Below are 25,556 nucleotides of genomic sequence, written 5' to 3' on the forward strand. Positions count from 1 at the left end.
TCTCGCCCTTTAGGTATTTGGTGGGGTGTGGGGGGGGGGGGGGCACGTGCGTGTCTTTAAGGCATACAGTCTGTTCACAACTCTTTGGAAGTACAGTTTTTTTAACTTTCCTTTTGAAAAGATCAGTTTTTCCAAATTTTAAACAGCCCAGGGTTAAAAAAAAAAAAAATCTGAAAATTTTGAAAGAAATCAAGCAGTTGCTTTTTGAGTCGATCAAGATTTTAAAACGAGCAGTCTACATTTTTAGGGAGCAGAACGCTAATCTGACCCATTATAAAGTGCAAGCGACATTAAATTACAATGTAGGAGTCCATCTATTAAATAGCTTCTGTCTTAACTGATTAGCACTTGAGCAGAAGAGGAAGTAACTAACATTATCTGTAACCTAACGTGCAAGTTGCTTTCAGGGAAAGTAATGGAGGAAGAGGAAGAAGCATGCTGCTCTAAAATTATGAATGACAACCATTTGCTTCAGTATGCATGCTGAAAAACAGAGGGCTGAAGTGAATGCCCTTAGCTTAATGTTGAAGGACATCCACTTATGCAGAGTAAATGAATGGAGCTGAAGTATTTGGGCAAACCATCGGCTTTGCTCAGCCTTTATTTAAGCGTAACTGATATGTGTATTCTGTTATAGTTATTAGTACAAGTCCCCCAAATCTTCCTCCGCTCTCATCCTAGTTATCCTAGTTTAGTTTGTACATGGATGGGGAGCAGTTATCCTAGTTTAGTTTGTACACGGATGGGAACAAGAAAGAAAACCCTAAGATGGGTAGGGCTTCTGTGGTTTGTTTATTCATGTGATCATCACCATAGGATCTCAGCACCTTCCATATAAAATCAGTAGCAAAGTTTGTAGCGGACTTAGTGAGTTTCTGGCGCTTTTCCCTTTATGGGATCAAAAGCTGGAGGTGGAAGGAGTTGGGTGCAGACATGTGCTTGCAGTGGGCTGAACAATGGAGAAGCCAAAGCTTGTGTTCATTTTGCATTCCACAGGCAATGCAAGGGTGCTAATGCTAATACAGCCTGGAGGTGAAAATTGCGTTATTACAGTGTCCAGCTCCATGTCACAGAGAAATGGATGATGTTTCCTAGCAAGCTGTCATGAAAAAAGGCATTTTTGGAAACTGATGCTACTTGTCATCCCAGATTAGTGAGGCATCAAACATGTTTTTACCACTTCGACAAATGGGGTCACGAGCTTTTGGGGGAAGGTGGAGACAGTGTCTTAGCCACCTCTACAAAAGATCTGCCTAGCATGCTTCAGGATTGCACCAGTTCTACTTGAGTCGGTTGCTTTACATGCAAGGCACCTTTTTAATAGTCGCGTTACTGTTCCCACCCCACTGAGTCCCAAGATACATATGCAGACAGTGGAAACAAAACTGCACCCCGGCCAGCATAGTCATTCTGGTATACAAAACCTGTATAGGCCAGGCCTTACACTGTGGTACCAAATGAAAAGTAAAACTCAAGAGTCTTTATTAGACAAATGAATTAAGACTAATTTTCCAGAGAAGATACTAGAATCTTAGAGGTAGAGGGTAGGGACCTTACCTCTATATCGTGTCACTCTGCCCTCCCCCCACCCCCTGCCACCTCTCATTCTTACTGAAATATCTCTTTATATCATGATTGCATTTTTTTTGTTGCAATCAGTAGCTACAAATGATAATGTTTCTTGGTGTATGAACACACAGATTCCCCTTCATAGTAAAAAAAATAAAACCAATATGCAGTACCTTGTGATTTTGTACAATGTCTAGAATGGTTTGTATAGATGGGAAATGAATATATAGATTCTGTTGAGAACGTGCGCCCCTTGTCTGAAAACTGGTGGGGAGAATAAGGAAAATACAGTGAGGTTCGCAGTTCAGAATGGCAGTATGGATGGGAAACATTGCTTCACAGTTGATAAAAGAACTATGTTTCTTTTAGGCTACAGAATAATATTTTAAGTCCAGTTTCTTGAGCAAAATAGTACACTTTGGGGTGATTAATTGCAAGATGGAGGGTAGGGGTCAGTGGTGGTGTAACTGGTTCTCCGTTGGTGGGGGGAAACAGAAACCTGGATAAGTTTTTTGTGAGATTGTAAAAGGAGTGTGTAAGGAAAGGAATGCATTTCTGTTTAACCTTTTTCTACTCTCTCCTGTACCCTCCCCTCCTCTCTTGTTCAGGTGCTGAAAACTTGCTGGAAACATGGGGTCTGAAAACCCAAGTCCACAGAACCCAGGCTGTAAGATCATGACTTTTCGTCCCACCCTAGAGCAATTTCGGGACTTTGCGAAATACGTTGCCTATATTGAATCGCAAGGAGCTCACAGGGCAGGACTTGCCAAGGTGAGTTTAGTCTCGACTTACCGGTTGACTTGACTTACAAAAGTCGAAAACGGGCCCAGCTCAGTATTGGGCTCCTGAACAGTGCTACTGGGTCTGGTGCCTAAATGGGAAGATGCCAGTTATGTTGGACTGTCACTTCTTGGGAATGGTGCTTATTACATAGCGCCAATGAGAAATAATTAGTTTTCACTTGGTGTTGCTCTTACTGTGACTGTCTTCAGGTGGTCCGTATATAAAGTGCAAGATACTTGTAGTGCACAGGTATTACAGGCAAAAAAAAATGTGCTTAAAAACTAGAAATGTTGTCGATTTTACAAGGCACCTTGCCTAAGCCATTGGGGTGATGCTGCGTTCTTCAAAAATGTAGTGGGATCTTTAACTTCTGCACATAGACCTAGAGCCCAGTGGGCCAGATATCATTTTTCAGACTGCAGCCCAAGTGTTGTTCTGGACGTCTAAGCCTATGTAGCTGCCCAACCAAAAAATACATGACACCTCAAGGAAATGAAGATGTTGCACCCAAAAGGGGTGCAAAGCTGTTCTGCTCTCGGGGCAGCTGCGTGTCCCTCCAGACCATATAGGCACAAAACAGGGATCGGATGGTAGAAAATGCTGGGCCAGGGTTTGGCCTGACCTCCTGGGATTGACTTGGATGCGAGAAGACCCTTCCATCATGACAGCACCCAGCTCCCTTGGAGACTCGTAACAGCATTGTGAATGGCATAGTACATTGGAGGAGGAGGGTGACATGCCCATCTTTTGCCCACTAGCCTAGTGGTTAGAACCTAGGTTCTAGGCTGCTCATTTCTGGGGAAGAGTAAACCTGCCTCTCCTACTTCCCCGTGTAGTGCCTGAACCACCAGACTTTGAACTGGGCAGGGCTGTGGACGTCCTTTCTTCTTCCTGCTTCAGCTAGGCATAGGGCAGGCCAGTTGCGAGTACAAGATGAATAGGGCCAGGAGGAGAGCACACAAGGAGTATGACTCTGTGATTTAATGCTGTGCCCATTCCCCTGGTTGTGAAAGGTGCCCTGTTCCCAATGCTACTTATGCTTTTTTATCTTTTGACTAGTTAATGCAACGTTCATAACAGCCGGCATCTAGGGGCACCTGCACACATGCAGCGAGTCTGCTTTGACACACTGGAAATCCAGTGTGGTGGAGCACATATATTAAAGTGCCTTGTGCTGCATCGGGCACAGGTTTATAAGTGGTGCCGTGAACATCAGCCCTGAGAAAATGGTGGGCGGTGTGCTTTGAACTAAAACACGTTTGATGTGCTTTTGTTCAGAGCGCACCGCCACCGTTTTCTCAGCACTGAAGTGCGCTGCACCACTTACACACTTGCACCTGATGCAGCACCGGGCACTTGTAATTAGTGCAGCTCACTAATTCAAATGTAAAAATGGCCCTGGGCTCTTGCTCCTGGGGTGGTGCCCTCCAGTGAATGAGGGTCTGTTTTCCATGCCCTATGTGCATGGGTTTATTACTGCATATCCTATACAGCTTACACGATCACCATCTCTGCCGTTTTTAAACATGCTGGTTATTCAGTGTGGTTCTGAGAGAGCTCTGCTTATCTTTCCAAATATCTGTATTTGTCAACCAGTGGGTATGTATGAGCTAAAACACTGGGAGTTCGCAAGCACAAAAGGTTTATGGATTCTGCAGCGTGTTTTTAATTTACTTTTAATAATCCTCAGTGCTAAGCCTGGCAAATATATTTATTGAATAAACATGGCTGGTGATTATACAGAAGTAAATGTCATCAGCTTGTCCTGCTTGAGGTGGGGGGGGAAAAAACTAGGGATAAACAATTTATGAAACGTGCTCAGCTGACCACAGAAGCAAGGTATCGCTGTGTCTCAATCTTCCTGTTTTTTGTCCGAAGCCTTTCATAATAAGAGCTGAAACTGTGAGAAGTCCACATGTCTTAAACGTGGACCTTTTGGTAAAAGGAGGGCAAATGAAGTGGGAAGCATCCTCTTGTGTCTCTTTCTTGTTGCATCCCAGATGGGGATCCGTTTGTTCTAACGAGGCAGATATACATGTGTCACTTAGCTGCAAGTAATAGCGCACAACACAGAAGAGAAACATAAAACTGTTCGGCGTGAGAGAATAGCATCTTGTTAAGACACAGGTCAATCGCTGCTTTTATTACAGGTGTAAAGTGGAGCTTGGTATTGATAAAAAGCTCTTCACGAAGACTTTCCGTGTCTGCTTGAGTGTACTAATGATTTCATTCTCTTGAGTTCTCTAGGGCAGGTTCTTAACAAAGCTGAAAGCTGTCAGTGAATTCTCGATCTTGGAAAATAGCCTTTTTTTTCCTACTGTACTATACCTCTGCGTTGCAGCATCTTATAGCTCTGAACATTAATCCTGTTATCCAAACAGGGCTTTCTAATAGGTACTCACTGTATTCGAGGGACTTATTCCACAACTTAAAGAAGTTTTCAGAGCAGGTTAAATGAACATTTGACTAGTGTGGTTTAAACCGGGACGACCCTGCCTTTTGTAAGGGGTTAGACTGGATGACCTCTTGCGGTCCCTTCCAGACCACGTTTTCCGTGATTCCCATGAAGTTCAAATAATTTGCCATTCCTCTCTCTCATAACTAGCTGGTTTCTTATAAATCCATATATTTTACTTTTCAGCTTATGAGGTTGCCATTCTGCAAGCCTTATGCCTGTACTTGGATTTCTCCTCTGAGCTTGAACCTAGATTTATTTTCAGTCCTTTTCTTTAAATGGGAAGTTTTACCTTCCAAACTCCCTGCTTTGTAGCGGCTCTGCACACCACCAACTTATGCCTAGAAGAGCACAGGAAGAGTGCTGAACAGCTATCCTTAAGTGTTTTGCTCTTCATTGATCCTTAGGTGTTCATATATTTTATCAGGAACTGTGCATTACTTTTTGTCTCTTTCCCTTCCTGGCTCTTTCTTGTGGTGTTATATTGACTATTTTCCCTACCTAAGAATTTAACTATCAGGATTTTCGTAATTAGTATGGACAGACCATTTTGTCCCCCTCCACCCACAAGACTTCTCTGTCAACACCAGTGTACGCCCCTCTGGAGAGATCGGAGAGAAATCTCCTACATACACGAGCCAGGGAATTGGATAAAGCTGCTGCTGGCAATATACTTACTTACACACTGTTGCTAGCAGGGCTTCAGCTTTATTATGGGCAGGACCTCTGTCTTTTTATCAAACTGTTTGAGTTCACAATTTAAATCTCCCCTAGATTTGTTCGTTGCTTAAAATAAAAGTAATACTTTTAGCACCTCAACAGAAAACTGCTTGTGAAAGCTGAATCTGTTCCCCTTTATTCACTTCAAATACGAGCTGGTAGCAGAATGTGTTTGTGACCGTTCATTAAAGACACCAAGCCTTTGAAATGCTGCACTGAAGGAAAGACACTTGGTTTGCAGTTACCATGTTTAATACTTAAATGCAACTTTTCATTTTTCAAGGCGCTTTGTAGACATTATTTTCCTAGTTAATCCTCTCTTCACCCCTGTGAAGAAGTGGAATACCATCTTCATCTTCCAGATGCACAAAAAGGCTAAAAACACTCTTTATTCTTTCCTTTCTCTATCCCCCACCCCCCGTGAACATCTCAATAGGCTTCTTGTCCGTCTGTTTTGCAAAGCAGGAGACTCTTGCCACATTGTCTGGTTTTGAAGATGATTGGGCTTTTACTTTTTCCTTTATGTTCTGATCTCTCAGCTCCTTCCTGTAATGGTGTCTCCTCTTGGTCAGGGGGGCAAGCAAATTATTAAAGCCCTGCTTCACAGAAGTTTGGTAGTGTAACTGTCCTCCAGATGTGGTTAAAGCAGTTTTATTTAACAGGCGCTAGGCTGTCACTGTGCTTTCACAGTGCCTCCAACGGTTATCCAAGGCTTTTGGCATAGATCAGAGAGATGAGGAAAAAAACTGGACAGAATCATTTGCTACCCATGTTCGGAACAATCATAGTGTAACTAGGCTTAGAGTGATCAAAATAGTTCTTCTCCTTGCTATAGGTTTTAAGCAGGCCCCCTGAATGCAAGGTATTTATAATGTGGAAAGCGCTCTTAAAAACTGTCCTAAAACAATGTCTTTTGCTAACCTGGTCCTGGTATATTGAGGAAAGGTCAAGAACAATACCTAAAGCCGGTCAATACTGCAGCATAGGTTTTCAAGCTCAAAAATGTTTAATCATCTGCATTTTTAGTGCAACAGTCTAAGCAGGAAGAAGCTTTCTACATTGCGGTCTTGTAGTTTGTGGAGCAAATAAAGGTGTGCTGCATATCAAGCAGAAAAGCAAGTGTATAGCATAGGATGCTTCCAGTTCCTACTTATGTCACTGAGATTGGGGTTTGTGCGAGAGACTTCACAAACTTCTCTAATTTTTCCTGTTACTTGTAACTTGGGAGGACAAGTCAAAATCCTCATGTAGAACTTAAAAAATCTAACCCTGGAACAAGCAGGCTACATCCACAATGCAGGTAGACTGGGCCGGTCTTGTTGTGAGCTGCCCAATCCTTTAAATTTTTGGGAGGGGCATAGGAAATATCACTAGACATCTACAAGGCTGTGAAAGTGGGAGGCGTGTGGATAGTCTGACAGTAGCATTGCTAGCGGATCTAATTTCAACTTCTTGGGGTGGCAGGAATGGCAACTTTTTATGGTGCCTGCTGGGAAAGTAGCATATACATTATTTTGATGTGTCATGGACTAATGTCTAAACAGTGGTAAGAATTGTTGAGAAAAAATGCTTGATTTTCATTTGGGGCAGCTGCATTGATATGAGTGCTGGTAGACAAGCTGCCAGCCGTTTAACTACTCATCTAGTTCTGCTCAGAATGAGTCATTAAAATGCATGCAACTGGTTTATGCTAGCTAGAATTGATGCACAAAGTATGTCCACGTTAGCATTTTTCTTAATGGAGATTAGCTTGCCTGGTGTGACTGAGAGATTCTTACTTGGTTGGTTTTTTTCTTCTTCCAGGTGATTCCTCCCAAGGAGTGGAAACCCCGAAGGAGCTATGATGACATAGATGACATGGTTATCCCAGCACCTATTCAGCAGGTTGTGACTGGCCAGTCAGGGCTATTCACCCAGTATAACATACAGAAGAAGCCCACAACTGTAGGAGAATACCGGCGTCTAGCCAACAGCGAGAAGTACGTACTTGTTCACGAGCCTGGCAGTTTGCTGCATCGTGCACTAAGAGGTGCTTATGGAAAGCTATTCTTGACAAGCTGGGAAGAAAATGCAAAACAGCTTGTTAAATAGGAAGCATTCTAGTAGCAATTATTTTTATTTGTAAGACTTTCAATTCAGAATCCTAGCAGTATAGCAGGAGATTATGCTAGGTTGTCATTTTCCTGTTCTACTGAATCAATGCAGACTGGCTGCATTTGATGACAATCTTCCATAGCCATGCATCTCGTGGAGGAAATGGTTCTGGTTCCATAGTTCTTAGAAGCAGCTGTTTTATCGTTGTGACTTGCCAAACAGCTAGTCACTTGGAGATGGGCTTTGGTGCCTAAGTATTATGTAGATGAGCAGGCTGGAAGTAGCTCAGCTTGTGTTCGTTGCATGCATGGGTACACCTCGGGATGCTTCATAGCTAGTTAGCATCGCAACAACACAAAAGAAATCAGTTAGCTGAAGCTGACAGACCAGAAATCCTTTTTCCAGATTCACATGAACAGAGCTTGTTTTTTAACTTAGTAGAGCGAGATCATTAAAACAACCCCCCATACCCAGTATCTATAAAAGCTGACACCTCACTCTGTATCCCATTTCTGACTGCCACAAATTCCCTGTGTGACCATGCTACCGCTTTGCACTCTGTTAACTTCCCTGCTCCACCTAAGTGCTGAGGGATGGTCTCAAGCTGCAGCCAGGGAAGTTGAGCTTGGATATTAGGAAGAACTTTCTCACTAGGAGGGGGTAGTAAAGCACTGGAACAGGCTACCCTAAGAGGTGGGGGAATCTCCATCCTTGCAGGTTTTTCAGACCCGGCTAGACAAAACTTTGGCTGGGATGATGTAGTTGGGGCTGGGCTAGCCCTGCTTGGAGTAGGGGGTTGGACTAGATGTGACCTCCTGACGTCCCTTCCACCCCTCATTTTTTGTGATTCTCTGAATATATATATATACACACACACTAATACATGTGAAGTGCTTATACAATTTTCTGTCTTTTGAAGTCTTTCTGCTTATGTGTAAAAAAGACTTAAAGGCAGTGTGTAATCTTCTGTGCATGCATATTTTGAAGGTTACCCTGTTTTAAGACTTCTAGCATCAGCAACAGGAAAAGAGTGAGAGAGAAGGAAAATAGGGAACTTAAATTGCTCTGAGTGGTAATTAGCCATGTTTGTCTGAAGTCAGGCAGAAGGCAGGGGAGAGATGCACCTTTATACCAGTGATTCTCGACAAGGATGCCATGAAGTGTGGGATAAGTGTAGGCTCAGGCTTGTTCCTGCCTGGCCGCTTCTCTGTCCTTATTCCCTGGCCCATCTCGAAGTTGATAATCACTATATAAATTAGGTTTTTGAAATGGATTGCCGCTCAGTTCACAAGTCATAGGGAGGTGCTGTAAGCCTAATGAAGACTGTCTCATGTAAAAATGTTGAGAACCACTGTTAGAGACCAACTGAAGCAGAGATGCATAAGCTTTCATTAGCAAGAGCTCACTTTGGCATCTAATGAGGGTGAGCACTTGTTCATAAAAGCTTATGCATCTTTGATTCAGTTAGTCTACAAGGTACATCTCTACCCTGCCTTCTGCAGGACTTGCTATGTGATTTTTTTTTTTTTTTTTAGGCATTGCAGTTCACTCTTCTCTGCCTCAGCTTACACCAGTCTGACACAGAGATGATACTTGTATGTCTTTCTGCATGGTTGCGGGGCTCATTTTGAGATTTTTAACTGGAAGATATGAAATAATATTGAAAGAAAGCAGAGGGGTAATAACTCTCAGTGTACTTACACTCTAAAACCTTTTGAGCAGTAGTGGTCAGTTATAAGTGGAGCACAGTGATTAAATGGGATGTTCTGTAAGTGCCCATTGATGTATACATCTCGAGTCTGCTGCGTATGGGATGCAGCCATGCCTCCTTTTTGTGGGCTCTTGGGCCCTGCAGTGGTTGTAGGGGAAACCAGAGGAGACTATCTGGTTCAGGTTGTCTGGTAAATGGTAGTTCGCTGTGCTTCAGGCATCAATCACATCACTGCTACATAATCACCTTCAGTGTGCTGCTATCCAGAACCCACTGCCCAAACCATAACCTTTAAGTGTTCTTTTGATTGCCTCTTGGACTGCCCAGTCTATCTAGACCGTTCACAAAAGTGAACCGTTTATGCTTTGTTTTAGTCTCTGCCGAACCTGTGCTTCTTCAGTCTATGCCTTTCTACCTTCTTACTCTTTTCCTGTTTGCTTACCAGGTATTGTACTCCTCGCCATCAAGATTTCGAAGACCTGGAACGCAAATACTGGAAGAATCTAACGTTTGTCTCACCAATTTATGGGGCAGATATCAGTGGCTCGCTGTACGACGCAGTAAGTAATACATATGCTTTTTGAGTTACTTGTTAAATGGACCCAAAGGGCCAGATCCTGCCTCTGGCCACTTTTTTAGGTGTGTGGCTGTTTATAATTTCTGGGAAAAATTCCCAACTGGCAATCAAAGAAATGGATAATGATCTTTTGCTGAAGTGCCATGGATATTTAGAAAGGCAAAAGCCTACTTCTTATTCTCATAATCAGAAGCTTATCTTCACTTTGGCCAGTAAACGGGTGCTGTGGTTCATTACATTTAAGTATAGTGTTGGATTTGGCAGAAAAGACCTTCTATTCCTGTTTCTTGCAGACATTACTGGTGTCCCTTTTTTAAAAAAAGAAACGACTCATTATGTAATTCATTCGGTCTATTTTTAGATAATTAAGCATGGCTTATTTTTCCTCCTCAAAGAAAGTTAAGTCTGCATTAAAAGTACTAATCTAACCAAAACAGGCGCACTATTTACAGGCTGTTCGTTCTTTATGAACTATATGATTTTGTTTACTGGAGGTTGGATTTTCAAATGCACTAAATATTGGTGGCCTGAATTACCACCAGTTTCAAAAAGAAGGAGAAATATGAATTGAGCAGAGATAAGCCAGTGCTGAGCGCTTTTGAAAAATAACCTCTTGGCTTTCTGACGCGTCTCTTCAATAGCATGGATGTGCAGAGAATGCAAATCAGGTTTTTTTGTTCTTGACGTTGGGTAGGTCTGTTTGCTTGCTTGTCTTGGGATGGGTAGAAGAGCGAACCAGTTTTGCAGGCTAGATCCTGTTTATCAGAGCGAAGCCATCTCCAGTTGGAACTACAGGGGGAAATGAGGGGACTGGAATATATCTTCAGAATGAAGAACACTCTTTAATAGAGTATACTAAATCCTGTCTATTGGGGAAAGTGGTTAAACACACACATTTTTGTTGAAGGAAGCTTAGAAATCAGCATCAGGCTCTCTGGAGCCCCTCCCCTCCATATTTATTTCCTTTTGAGTAGAAAACTGCATCTCTGGAGTGTTGACTGACTGTTAGCACTATTTAGACAGTTAAAATGAGATGATACTGTCAAATGTTTGTGCTTCTGTATGCACAGTAGAACAAACTCGGAGGGCAAACATTCTGCGCTGCAGCTACTTGACATTATAAAGGAAAGTAATTTTTTTTTTTTTTTCTTTTTATTCATGTGACTTGGGATAAAGATGCATTTCTGAGGCCTTCACAGCACTGGCTGCCCAACCTCAGTGCATTTAATATTGGTATTACAATATAACCTCATAAATCTGGCATGCTTGGGACTGAGCACCTGCCGGAAAATTGAAAATGCTGGATTTTTTTAAACCTGAGTGGCTGCCAGGCACAGGGAGGACGTAGTGGTGGCTGGTCCCGGAGCAGTGTCCATGCATGGAGCGGCAGTGCGGGGTGGTGGATGGCAGCAGCAGCCGCTGCCATGTGCAGGCTTCCCCCTCCGCTGCTCCGGGACCGACCGCTGCTACTCCCGGATGTAGTGGTACAGCACAAGCTGTGTTAACCGGCACTTTATTAGCCAGAAAACTCTATTAACCAGCATCCGAGGGATGTGGCAAAAGCGAAACTGGAAGTACCACGAGCAGAGTTTTTCTTTGCCACTTCTTTGGCCCACGGCCCAGGGCAAAGCAGCCTGCAGAGGGCCCCCCTCCCTGTCCCCCAGCACACTGCTGATTCCATTAACCGGCATCCCCTATTTCCGGGGGATGCCGGATAACAGAGCTCTTACTGTATTTTTTTAAAGTGCCGGATTTTCAAGAATTCTGGATTTTGATACCTGGATTTATGAGGTTATACTGTACTTGCATATCCACAGCACATTCCACGGATGGTAAGATGAACTGGACACAGTTGATGCTTTTTAAAACTTCACAACGGAGTTTTGCAACCTTATTTGAACTTCTCTGTGTGGTTTATTCATTTCAGGTAATGTGTCCAGTAATCCTTTCAACCCAGTGTCTCAATGAACACTCTTGCTTATGGTACCCATCTTTGTTCAAGCAATTTAGGAAGCTTTCATCACACAGATATGCTCAGATATGTGTGCCTCTGCTTCCCAGTTTTCTTCCTCTAGGTCTTTTCTGTGGTATAGTATAGGTTGACACAAAAAGTAGATGCCACATTTCTAAGTGTTGCAGGGTACATATGAATTGTTCCGTGGCATAAATGTGGATACTTTAGGGTGGCTGTCAGAAAGCTTAGCCATGCTTCATCTGCCTAATTTAGAAACACAAAATTGCATTTTCGTTCAGTAGTGTGCATGAGGCTTGAATCTTGCTGATCCTAGGGTTGATGCAGCAGGCCAGGTACAAGTATTTCAATAACTGTTTGGGGTACAGATCAGGTAGGGAGGATATTGCTACCTTTCTTTTTGAAGACTGTACTACCATTCACCCTCATTGCTAATAGTCTGTGCACAGCTGTGGTCTTACTTCCCTGATAAGTTTGGGGAAGCCAACTTAAAGAACTGTTGTAACTTTTAACATTGTAAAGTTTTCTTTCTAATTTTCGGAAACAAAATGGGGAGGTAAATGTCACCATTTTTTTTTAACAACGATAAGCCAAAACTATAAGAGGCAACGATAAGCCAAAACTATAAACTTGCTTTAGTTTATCATTAGAAAGCACGTTGAAAACAGTACACCTAAGAGCCTGTATACAGCTGCTACTACAGCTTCAAAGTCCTGGACTAGTTTGGGCACTCTATAGTTTATTATAATTGATGGCTTCCTCTTAAATGGATTCTGGAAGTGGATGCATTATATGAATGAAGCGTGTTACGAAGAGAGAACTGTTATTTTATTCGTCTCTTTTTTCTAAGGGCAGGAGATAGTTTCTCACTGGTGTAGCTCCAAAGAGGTACCTGTTTGGGGAACAGAGTTTAATTAGAAGCTGCCCAGCAGCAGAAGGTAGCATTATCTTGAACTCTTTCCAAAAAAGAGGGGGAAAAAAATCTTTCTTTAGGACTGGTGAACTTTGGTTTGAGAAAATGTATTGGAATGGGGAGAAATAAGAGGACTTGGTGAATGCAGACGAAGAAACCAACTTCAGGAAACTCGACTTTGTATGGGACATTTATAGCCACTTTTCTGGTGCTGAATATGAACACAATTCCCCTTCACCTTCTTGTGAAGCTTAGCTCTTTTTTAAGCAGTTGGGTAGAAGGGTGGGTTGTTATCTCCACAGGCTGAAGCATCTAATTTGAAAAAGAAAATGTGTCTTTATGTGAAATAACCTTTATAGCGCATTTATGAACAATAAAAAAAAGAATAAAATCAGAAGAACTGCTGCTCTTCAACTGCAGCGCATGTGTTGATGCCTCTCTAAGGTCAGGAGGGTAGCTCTGCCTCTCTGGTGATAGGTGTAGTATTGCACATTTAGGTACAGTGCCAAATTTTTATTAGGAACTTACTTAGGGCATATTTGGCTTGAGGAAACTTTAGCTGGCTTCCTATCTCTGAGTCACCAGTCTGTTCTGCAATGGCAGTGCCTGATCTGCTTTTACTTTGACTCTGCTGAATGTCTTGTCTTGTAGGATGTGGAAGAGTGGAACATTGGTAACCTGAACACCCTGTTGGACATGGTGGAGCATGAGTGTGGGATTATCATTGAAGGCGTAAATACCCCCTACCTCTATTTTGGGATGTGGAAGACAACCTTTGCGTGGCACACTGAGGACATGGATCTCTATAGCATCAACTACCTGCATTTTGGGGAGCCCAAATCCTGGTGAGTGGGTAAAATGTTAACGAGGAGAGTTGCCATGAGTTCTTACCTCTGTTCAGAAACTACCCTCGTATCCTCCTCTTTTCTGTCCATGCTGGGAGGCCCTGTACTTCCCCAGAGCACAGTCTTGATATGAAATCAGTTGCTAGTAATTTAGCAATGCGTGTTCACGTACAAGCTAAGGCCAGTTAAAAATGTGCAGCACATTCCTTAGATTTCCAGTGATTTTTTTTTTTTTATATTATCACAGAAGGGTTGCTGCTTTCAGTTAAATAGAAAGAATCCTACTCTGAAAATATAGTCAGTACAAGCATTTCTTTTGCTTGCTGTTCAAAAGTCACATGCACTCTCTTTATCCATCCTCCTTTTCTCCCACTAGCCATTTGAAAGCTTTTTTTTATCCCTTGCCCTTTTCTTTCTCATGTTGAAGAAAAACCCTTGCCCCTCAAAGAGAGGATTTGGAGGAAAGAGGTTAAAAACTGTCACCTACATTTCAGCAACTGAGGCTTCCTGGAAACTGGTGCAAAAGGATTAAAGCTTGGAGACCCAAGTGAAAAAAAATACTGAAACATTGCTATTCCTGCTCTGTGCCATAGGGCAGGAGGCATCTGTTATTTTGACTCAACAGTTAAATATGTTAAGATGTTCCCAACCCCAGTGTCTTCTGGGGGAGGCTGGTGAGGGAGTAATTTCTTAGTGTGTTCTTGAAGCTGCATATTAAGTATTTTGGTTTTGGATGTGGTTGCACATCTTCTGGTTAGAAATAGCATCGCATGAAAATGATCAATAAATAGGGGTGAAATTGCTAAGCTTGAGTATATGGAACAAATAGGTTACCAGGAGTCAGTGTTCATTTTCCCGAGGTCTCCTGCTATTTAAAAGTATAACCAGTGAGACTTGGAGACCCGAAAGAGTGCTTTACCGAAGATCTTGATGTGTCTAATAAATATTGACATTTGCATGCAAATTAAAGTTTAAATGTCACCGTGAAGCTGTTTTCTGCTAGTGCCAGGGCACAGTGACAAGATCTTCCCATCTCTCCACAATACGAGTCCCCAGTGACGCCACTTATCTCCGGGCTGATGGAGCCTGCGGGTGTATGAGAACTACAGCAGCAGGGAGGCTGCAATAAATAAATATGGTGCTCCTTTATACCGGGTAGGTGGGAGAGGGGCTGGGTTTGTTGCACATTCACCTGGAGTTTTGGTGCAAACATTCAGTCTCCTCTGGTGGGTCACAAAATGTTTTTTTTTTCTGGTTCACCTGCTTCTTAGTTGCTCTCTTTCAGGAAGATGTGAAGGGAGCATTTCTGCTTTCTCTGATAAGCTGGTTTGACCTGGGGAAGCAGATCACCTGAGGTCTGAATACAAAGTGCCAAACTTTAGTTTTAGATCCCATCACATCACCTTTCTTGAAAACGCACTCACCTAAAACAGGAGCAGGCCGTTATTTGGGCTGGAGGGGCCACTTGATGAGTTTTGGTGGGCTATTGAGGGTTGCACGCACATAAGAACAGCTGTCCTTAAAACTTTTTATAGCATTTATGGTATAAATGTTATACTATAAATGCCATAATCAGGTTTCTACACATCACCAGATTTCCAGGCACGATTCCAGAAAAAAATTCCCAAATTACTACACAATTTTCCAAATAGCATATTTTCATAAACATTTCCACAAAACAAGTCCCAAATCACTGCAGACAATTATGTTGCCAGAGTTTTCACCTTTTTCCACCCACGCTCCACCCCTGCGCTGTGACCTGCCTGTGGCCCCCACACCCTCCCCTGGCTGCACTGCTGCTGGGGCAGGCTGCATCACGCTCCCCACTGCAGAGCGAGGCTGGGTGCTGCTGTGCCAGGCGTGCCATATCTGCTGCCGCCTGGAGCGCAATGTGGCCACTGTGGACATCCTGAGAGCAGCAAATCTGTGCGGGTTTGGGGCGAACAGTGGGGCCAGGGACAAGTGGTGCCGAGCAGCATCCCATCAGTACCGGTTCCACGGAGAAGCAGCCCATGTCTGCCTGTTGCTCAGCTGCGATCCGCAGCGCTCAGGGTTGCTCATGGAGGGGAGCAGATGGGTGCTGTGTGTGGTGGGGTTGCTGCTTATTTCCCTGCGGGACATTTCCAGGCTGCTTTGCCAGCTCCATCCATGCACAAAAGGCCCCTGGGCATACGCTGCTGCTCTCCGTGCCATGGCAGGTGGCTGCTGCAGACCCTGCCGGGAGCACTGTTGCCTGCCTGTGGGCAAGGTCAAGGGCGAAGCCCTGGGCCCTGCTGCCCTCTGGTGGACCCATGCAGCGTAGCGGGCCAGAAAGGCCACACGCAGCCGCCGTTCTCCATCCTTCGCGTCATTTCCACAACAACGCTTATTAACATGGTAACGAACACGATACAGATCTACGAAAAAGCTATTATCCATGGGCCGGATGCGGGCCATGTTTTGCCTATCCCTAACCTAAAACTGTGGCTTTGATCCTTTACGTCCGCTAGGTGGCACCAGTGCCCCACAAAACTTCCTTCTGTCCTTTGAATACACAGGAACAAACCCAACTGGAGCTGAAGCATAAGAACTTGGTCGTGGCAATCTAAAGCCCCGCTTCATCCTGCAGATGTTAGTTGCTCTAAAATGTTGCATGCACAACATGTCTCTGATCAAGATTAACATTGAGGACGTATTGTCTTAAGAATACTTAGTCACTGTCTCCAGACTTTGGCAATGTCAGCTCTTTCCCTTTTCTGCCGAAGTTCTGTTTTCATTCTGAAGCCGGAAGAGGAGTGTCTGAAAGCAGAAATGACCAGTTTTTCTTGGAAGAAAACTAGGTACTGGGCAAGAAGATGATAGCTGTTGTTTGGTCTACAAAGACCCAGAGTGCTTTGGACAAGGGTGTAATAGGTGCTAAAGAAAAGAAGCTGTTTTCATTGGCACAGTAGACATAAGGCCTACCTGAAATTGTTGACTGCCTTCCCAGTATTTTTCCAGCTCTACGGGTACCTCAAAGGAGTACAAGTAAGAAGCAGGGGTGCTGGGCCAAACGACAGCCAGTTTCTCTTGTGAAGTTATTGTTGCTCCCATCAGAACCTGCTTTTTGTTGAACAATGGCATTCCCAAAGCTGGCTAGTTTTTGCAAGAGGTGGCCCTTGTGCCTAATGGCAACTCATGTAAGCCTGGAGAGTCAAAACCAGGTAGAACTGAAAACTCAGCTTGTGCAGTAGAGAGAAAAACTATTGCAGCAGTTGAAAGCTCTCAGTTGTAATTTTTCCCCCCGTCTTGCCTTGATGAGGAAATTGTGCATCAGAGGAAGCACAGAGGGCATCTGGACAGGCTAAATTATTGTGTTTACTAGAGAAGTAAAAAGGGGATTTGAAGTCATTGGCTGGATCAGCCACCCGTGAACCACTTGTGTGGAATGGGGAGAAGAAATGGTGATCAGCCCTGCTTCCCCAAGAACTGCGCATCTCCCCTTATGGTAGTAGAGTGACTAGCACTTGGCGAGGAGGTACCTTTGCCACATTTGAGGGGCAATCAGATTTTAGAGTAACCCAGCTCTTCAGTGGTTGGGATACATTTTGAGTTGTAACCAGTTACATAAAGCAAATATTACAGAAAAAGACAATGATGAGGTTAGGCCATGGTTTGGGCAAAGTATTTTCCTGTTGGGCTGAGCTTGTTATATAGATGACAGTCTGTCTCACAGCAGTGGATGCGTTGTGACAAGATGCCGTGGCCGGTTTGGCAGAAGACTCTGCTGTTCCCTTAAGCACAAGGCTAGAGGATGCCACTTGCCCAAGTCTTTCCCTCCTTCCTCTTCACTCGGACAGCTTCTATTAAGGACTCCTGGAGCAGTCCTGGAAAAGACTATGGGCTTCCGAGGCCTGGAAGGGAAGTGGACATCTCCAAGCAGCCAGGGTTACTGTCAGGCAAACTAGCCAGTGCCCATTTCCCAGCTATGACTGCAGTGCTCCCAGAGATCAGGTGGAGGAGCTCTTGGACTTCTGAGAGGAGAAGTACAGCTGTCTGCATGGAAGATGGCTGGAATGATGGTGCTGTTTTTTTGTGGCCCCACCTCCCTGGAAATTTCCCAGGTCCCTTCCTCCTTTTTATAGACTCTTTGACCCTGACGGTGATCATCTTGGAGGCATCTTAGGGGATAGCAGGAGCACAGAGAGTTACCAGCTCAACCAGTTTGGGGCTGTCCCCTGAAATAAGAGGCAGGGCGCTATGATTAGGCTGTCAGCTAGAGGTTTTTATACACCAACATGGAGTGCTCCTCTGTTTCTCGGTGGTCTCCTGCAGGCTCAAAGTAGCTGATCAAAGATGTACATGCATTTTTCTTACCTGCATACGTTATTTTAGGTGACTTGAATTTAGAATGAGGCCATCAGACCTCTTGTGAAGAGTTCAGCTCTGCCGTGGAGAGAAAGCCCAACCAAAGATGCACGCTTGGTCGCCTCTCGTGGGAAGGAAAGAGTTGAGAAGTCAGGCTGTATCCATGGTGGGTTCTGCTGGAAACACCCCCCTCCAACATTTGCCTTTTGGTAGAAGAGGTGAAGGGGATAAAGCCCTTGGCTCCTTCTTCTGAAGGGGGATCAGATAAGTGGATTGTGCAAGGCCACTTCTGAAGGTAGAAAAAAGGTCAGCCCTCACTGGAGTGGGAAGATCACCGTAAGGCATATTTTTCACATCTGGGTGAGGGCCTTTCCAAGGATGGTAACACAGAAACCTCAGTGGAACAGCCTTTCCACTCTGCAATGCTGGGGGGATACCAGGCCTTCACAAAGTGTCTCAGTAGATGAAGATGGCTTCTTGGTTGGCACCTTAATTATGAGCCGCTTGGCTGGTTGTGCAGCCGCTTGATTAATGTGAGTGTGCCCGCCTTACTTTCAGCACCAAAAGAAAAAAGCTGCTGTGCTGACAGTTCCTTGTATCGCTTCCCTTTCACAGATGGAGAAAAACACTAGGCAAATGAGTGCCTCCTCCAGCCTTGCTTTGCAGGATAAGAAACGTTCAGAGAAAAGTGAAGTGCTCAGGCGGCGGAGGGTCATCCAGTGATGAATGAAATGGAAGGGGGCAAGAAGGGGCAGGTTTTGCTTTGCTTGTCAGCTCTTACCAAACAATCACGGCGGTTTCTTTAGCGCTTTGCGTTAACGCACTGGTTGATTGCTGTGTGCTTTTGAGCTCTCAAACTCCGTCTCATTGCATGACCTGGGGGAAGAAGTAAACCATGCCTGTCCTCAGCAGGTACTGCTGCCACACAAAGACCAACCCAAGTAGAGCAGTCTGGATTCTGTGCACCACGGGCTGGGGAAGCCAGTTGTGTCTCTCCTGATGTCCCAGCATCCTCGTGCGTGCATCTGGCCTGGCGCCCTGTGGACAACATCTGGTTTTGTCACGCCCAGGAGAGGCCGTTCTCCAAGGGGCGAGGTGGCAAGTGGGCACGCAGCTTCAAACAGGCATTGCAGGGGATTTTGAGCTGTTGAGTAATTTCATTTTGAGCTTCATAGGCAGGGAGCTGCCAGCTTGAGCTGAGTCTCTTGCTTGCATGTCTTTCTCTAATTATAATATACTGTTCCTCTTACATTAGAAGCTTAATTACAACCTTTTCTTAGTCTGTCTTCAGTTTTTCTGAAGTTTGAATTTATTCCAGTTTGCAGCCTGTATAAAAACCTCTTGTGGTAGGAGTTTTTACTGTATCAATTATATGTATTATGTATAATTACCTTATATGCTCATATATAGAGATTTAAAATGCAGCAAATTGTCAAATAATGTTAACAGAAGACTGATTTTTATAAGAACAACAGCTACAAAATTGAGTGTCAAGCCTAACGCTGCACTTATCATTGCCATGCTGACGGATGTCTGCCTTGGCCTTGATGAATTCAAGAGTTTGGGGAGGGAAGCAGGGGAAGCTTTTGACCACAGCAATGCCACAAGGGGCCACTGTGCTTTGGTTACACCAGCTCTTTTGTATCCTGTATTGGAGCTTGGTTGCTGCTTTCCTTTTGAAGCCGCAGTAGCAATCCAGCAGGCTTGTGGTACCCAAACTGCCCCACCATTGATTAATACTGTTCCCCACTTCTTGCTATCTGTCCGAGGATTTCCAGGCATCTCCCAAGCATTGCCTCTGAACAGGCAGGCGGAGTAGGTGAACATTAAACCTCCCTTTTAACACACAGGTATTGTGACCTGCTCAGAGCTGTGGGGACTACTGTCGTGGGATCCCTTTATGTAGCTTATTTAGCCAGCGGAGATGCAGAGAATTAATGCTTCATTTGTAGGGTATAGTTAAGTACAATTGAACAGTTTTGAATTGTGTTCAGAGCACAGACAAAAGCTGGCCCTTCATAGCTAAGGCTGATACAGTCCTTAATCCTTCCTTGCTCCTGAGGTACGCACATAATGAAGCAGAGGGGGAGTATGTCCCTGCATTAATATGAAGAGCCGTCCACACCTAAGGAAGCCCTTGAATTGTGGATCATTCTGATGTTGTAGATTTACTTGGGTGTATCTCTGAGAGTATAACATCCTCAGGCCAACTGGCAGCATCACAGATATGGTGTAGCCCCTTATGGCTTGGCAACGCAGATGTAACAGAGGTTTTGCAAATACCCCAGCTGATGGATACTAACAGTTATATCATTTCTCTCTCACATAAGTGCCAGTGGAACAACATTTTGCAGTGTTGTTTTACTCTCCAAAAGCTACAGAAGTTAAATAAAGTGATTATTGAGGAAGGGGACTCAGAGGAGGCCATTACTCTCGCCATAGTTATAATAGCTTCAACTCTGACCTTGGCTTTTTCTCAAGCCCTGGCCAGGCATTCCTTCTTTGAAGATGGGTCAAACCTACTCTACTTGACCCATGGTTTCCTATACCACTTCTCACATTAGGGTAGCACATGCCTGTAAAGTGCTATGCAGATCAAGGAAGGAGTTTGGCAGTGTGAGCTGTAAAAGACCCTGCTCATGCTAGGATAGCATGTAAAATGTAATTGTTGCTAGCAACAATTGTATTGTTTCCTTGCTAGAACTAGATTCCCTTGACAGCCCTGCTGGCAAAACCATTCTGGATTTTCCTTCCTTCCTCCTCCCACCCCCACTCCCATCTCTGCCGTAGTCCCCTGTGTACAGTGAGTCTCTGTCCATGGAATCAAGGAAGCCATCTAAGGACTTTGGCTGGAAGAGCCATGTTTAAGCAAGCCTCGTTCTAACCAGCCCCTTCTTGATCCCACCATCGGGAGGGTGTAAAGCTGTTTGTTGGGGGGAGATGAACTGGGAAAATGCTCAAAAGCAAGAAACATTTGTTCCTCTGGTTTTGGGGTACATTTAGGAGCCCTGCCCCTTTCTTATCTGACCAATGGCAGATACTAAAGCAGCTGCAAGTGCCAGAAAGCTGTAAGTTTTACTGCAGATTTTGTTTTTCATTATTGTCTCAGGCTGTGTTGCAGCTGTCTTGGCCTGACCCCTTGCCCTCTTCTACCTCCAGGATAGAAAATGTTAATCCCTAGGGAATGATTTTAGATAAAGTAAATGACCTACCTAATGCAGCCATGGAGCTTAGCTGTGCCGGCCCTTTCTTTCTCCATTCCAGCTGCAGATACAGGACCCTTGGTTTGTTATACCCACTACCCCTGTTTCCCCTCTGTGGTGCTCTGTACCCCCTCCCCAGCCACTTCAGTGCACCCTCACATATGTTGCAGTTTGCTGCAAGTTTGATAAAATCCCATTTCAGGCTGCTGGGTTTAATGTTTGCTACTGAATTGTACAGCAGCAGCGGGGGGGAGATGAGGGGTGCAGAAAACCCATCCCTGTTATTGCCTTCTGTTACACTGTCTTAAGGGCAGCATGTTGCACAAGGAGGTTCAAACACTAACTCAATCCATTGTTATAATCACACCTGATTACTGGGATCCCTTTAACCCCTTACAACTTGGAGAGCATGCAGGCTTTTTAATGTAGAGTGTCAGGAAGCCTTAGGTGTGCCTAGTGACCTTTAGGAAGCCGAGAACATTACATGTGTTGCAGTGTGAATATTTTTTCTCTGATTCAGCTCCATCTAGAAGTTTGTTGCTGAGTTTTTGCTTTCCTTGTTCTCCGCTTTGGGACTTCTCATTAATGAACAGGATTCTGCTGGATTTTTTGCCTCTGACATCTGCACCAGACGTATACAGGGGGCATGTAGGGCCGGCTTGTTTTTGAATGTGGCACACTTCCACTGTTTGCAGGTTCCTCCGTGGCGGGAGAGATTTACAGGCAAGGGGGAGGAGGGAGAGAGGCTGGGAGAGCTGAAGGAAGGCCATTCCTGCAACGACAGGAAATTTGTGAGCTTCAAGGAGCCCTCCAGCCTCTGCCCCCCCATGTAATCTGTTTTATGGCTCTGCAGTTTTGGATGGAGGGAGAGCAGAATTTATGGTGATGTTTGATTTATGGATCAGCCGCAGCACCATTTGCTCTCAGGCTGATTTGGCGAAGCAAGGCTCTTGGCTGTTGATGGGAGGGGGCGGAGGAAGGATTGGGCGATGCTTATTAAAAGAAATAAAGGGAATGGGGTATAGTGTGTATTAACAGGCAGAACAGTGTTTCCCTCCCCTGTCTGACCTGGCACGCAACTCGTAGGTCAGAGCTGCTCTGGAATGGGGCTTCTGCATTAAGAATGCCTCTGCATGCTGATTGCTCCGGGTGTCAAGAAAGGAATGATATATTGAGATGCAGAGTTGCATCCCCCTGTAATTTGCTGATAAATGGGAGGAGTGCAGCAGTGAGTTATTAATACAGGCTTTCGGGCTTTGTATACCGCAGTCATTAGTTAATCAATACAAACCACGCCATCCTGCTAATATTCAAACAAGCCTTCCTCCAGGCTCCCACACACCGGAGTGGCTGGCTTGGTCTGCAGGTGGTGCTGTGGTGAAGGATGAAGCCCTTTTCCGAGCAGGCGGCAGCACTGCTACTTTGGTGTTTTTTCTTAAATCCTGGGAATTGATGAATAGTAGGGGAGGTTGAAGCTTGGGTCAACTGAATGATTTCAGTGCTGTTAAGGAACCCAACTGATGCTTTTGAGAACTCCTGAACCCTGCCACTGGTTTGAATTCTTCCCCCATTCGAGTACCAACAGCTTAAACGATGGAAATTCATCCTCAGTCTGCTTAAAGCTTTTCAGTGTTACATTGTCGTGGAGGACTTGACCAAACACTGGTTTTCATGGGCGGGGAAGATGCCATCGTCTGGGGGAGGAAGACCCAGGTGGTGCCACCTTTCCTTCTCTTCCCACTTCTCTGCCATGGATTTAGAGAGGAACCCACCAGACTCTCCAGCCAGTGGGCACGGCGGGCACGGCCGTAGAAGCAGCCAAGGAAGAGCTTGCTGCGCTAAGGGAAGGGGAGCGAGCGCAACCCAGCCAGCCACTCGGCTGCTTGCTCCAACCCACTTCACTCCAGCCTCACTACTCACTTACCCCCCAGCGTTGTCTCTATTCCCTTCTCTTTTCCTTTTCTTCCTTAAATAAACTCCTCAACCCCCTCTCCAAAATGCATGGACTCACCATGATGTTTTCTGCCATCCCATTATTTGCTGGTTGTGTGTTGCATGCCTTTCCCACAGCCTGCGCGCCTCTGCGCCATTTAGATTGCAAGTTCTTTGGGGCAGAGACTGTTTTGTGCCATGCCACACTCAGTGAGGTCTCCCATTCTCGGGTATTCCTGGTACAGCCCCATAAGAAACGTGAATGAGACTACTGATCCGTGCTCCTCGTCTCGTATCTAACGTGGTATCTCCAAATGGGTCCCTTTTCCACTGGCATAGTGTATAATGCATGAACTGCCTTCCCTACTAGCACTAATAATTCATCACAGCTCTGCAGTCCCAGTCTGGATTGAGAGAGGCCCTTCTTTGATGAGAGAAGGCTCTTGCTGAAACTCACTCTTCTGTTTTGAAAGTGTCTGCTCAAAGCTCAGACCTGATTTGGGATGAAGATCTATGGAAGTCTGACAGGATCACAGATTGGTTTTAATAACTTAGGCTTTTGAGCAGTGCACTCTGTCATTGATACAAGATGTGAGGCAGATAGATGCGCCTTCCCTCTCCATATAACTCTCGCAGCCTGCTCAGACTTAGACCCTGCCGGAGACTGGCTCTCAGATTCTGGCTTCATGGCACTAGCAACTGGGTAGGTTAAGATGGAAAGGCACCCCTAATGATACTGAAAGGCTTTTCATTCACATCTTGTTAGCATGTTGGCAAAAGTCAGTTTTTCTTTTTCCTCTGAAGAGGAAATTGATCTCGAGTGATGCCGGTGCAGCACAGGGGTAGTTTAAAATAGCAGAATTTCTGCTGTAATGGTGAAACATAGCACACAGTAGTGCTGCATGCACATGCTAGCTAGCTAATTACCCCCTCTTTCTTTTCCCCAAGAAAAAATATAACCCTAATCACTGAACTGGAAGGTGTGGTTGGGAATTGTTCAAGTCTGTACTGCCTGTACCAAGACTTAGCTGTACTACCCATCTGTTTTAATGGAAGGGCACCTGAAGCAGGACTAGGGGCTTCAGACTACCAGGCCCTGTGAAAGGATGTAGCTTGTCACAGCAGAAATCTTCTGTATAATGTTTCTGTTGGGGTGGGCTTTACCTTCTGTTGAGATTCATGGAAGATGAACCGGACTAGCAAAGTGGAGAGGGAAGTCTTATCTAGCAGAAAGGGCTTCCAGATTAGGTGATGGCCACCATCACTAATGAACAGCCACTGGCATTCGCTCGCCTTCCTTTCCAAGAGTGCTGGACAGGAACGTGCACATCTCTGTGCCCAGTGGAGAGGGCGGCTCTCACAGTGCAGACTAAGAATACCTGTTGCCATATTTCTTTGCGCATAGTGGTCTCCCCCTGTAGTGCATGGGCACAATTTTTGTGAACATTAAGAGGAGTTAGCTGTGTCCATTAAAGGGAGAGTAGATATCTAGAAAAGTGAAGACTTCCTGGTTGCAAACATTGCTGGATTTTTCTTCCCCCCCATGCTGCACTTCTGTTTATTCCTACCCTTCCCACCTGCTGTTGGACAGGCAGGGGGTAATATTATGGGGGTTTGTTTGAGATTTTATAGGCATTGTAAAATACTTTACTGGAAGGGAGAAAGCCAGAGTTAGCATTGGCAAATTGCGAGGGTGAATCTGACCTCCGTAGTCCTAAAACTGGGCCCTAGCCCAGCAGATAGGAGAATTGGAAATATGTGAAGTGTGATTGTGCTGTTATCTAACACGTTGAACTCCTGATAATGCAGGCTGAGGTTTTTCATGTTCGCCCATAAGAATTTAATAAATTTTCTGTTCAGGGACAATGGCTGGAGGTTTCTGTGCTAACTCACTTAGATTAGTGGCTTGATGCTGATGCTGTGGTTAAGGGGGCCTGTGCGGAGAATACTGTGCAGCAGTGGCAGCTCTCTGCCTTGTCCCTCTTAGATTTCAGCCTCCAGTCGTACTTCCTGCCCCAAACACCCCATCATCTTGGATGCCACAGGCCTGCAGGGTGAGGTCTTGCTGTGCCTGTACGATGGACAGGATTGCATAGCCAGTTGGACAGCAAAAGAAGAGTTACTCTGGCATTTTCTACCATCACCTGTGTTAACTCCTTATTCTGATAAGGCTCAAGAAACTGCCAGCATGTTCATGTATGAAATAGCCTTTGCGTTGCTCAGATCGGGGAGAAACCCAGGGTTGTCAATATGGAAGCACCCGAGTCTCCCTGAGCTTCTGGGGTCTTTTCGTCTGGAGCAGAGTCTTCCCACAGATCTCGTGGAGGCTCACCTCTGCCTTGATGCCTACCAGGAACAGGCTGGCTGATTTAATGGGTTGGTTGTATTTTTCTGCCTGATGTCAAGGTTGTGGTGATAAAACCACGATTTTAAATTAACAGGGAGTCACCAATAGC

At 44.9% G+C, this 25,556-nt stretch overlaps 1 protein-coding gene across 8 annotated transcripts in view; it reads left to right on the forward strand.

Annotated features, from left to right (window-relative positions):
- KDM4B (lysine demethylase 4B) overlaps positions 1 to 25,556 on the forward strand; it is a 165,534-nt gene that overhangs the window by 3,630 nt on the left and 136,348 nt on the right. For 5 of the 8 annotated variants that reach the window (XM_019513440.1, XM_019513435.1, XM_019513437.1 and 2 more), the window contains exons 3-6: positions 2,178 to 2,340; positions 7,331 to 7,506; positions 9,778 to 9,892; positions 13,446 to 13,639. In XM_019513440.1, the coding sequence (XP_019368985.1) occupies positions 2,200 to 2,340; positions 7,331 to 7,506; positions 9,778 to 9,892; positions 13,446 to 13,639 (626 nt within the window). In that variant the 5' untranslated portion in view covers positions 2,178 to 2,199. Of the gene's footprint in view, positions 1 to 2,177; positions 2,341 to 7,330; positions 7,507 to 9,777; positions 9,893 to 13,445; positions 13,640 to 14,066; positions 14,090 to 14,133; positions 14,190 to 14,648; positions 14,885 to 25,556 lie in introns of those variants that run through there. The other 3 variants (XM_019513441.1, XM_019513442.1, XM_019513443.1) reach the window with 3 other exon arrangements.

The sequence above is a fragment of the Gavialis gangeticus genome, unplaced genomic scaffold, assembly GCF_001723915.1.
Source record: "Gavialis gangeticus isolate Ggan-Ray unplaced genomic scaffold, GavGan_comp1, whole genome shotgun sequence".
Lineage (NCBI taxonomy): Eukaryota > Metazoa > Chordata > Crocodylia > Gavialidae > Gavialis > Gavialis gangeticus.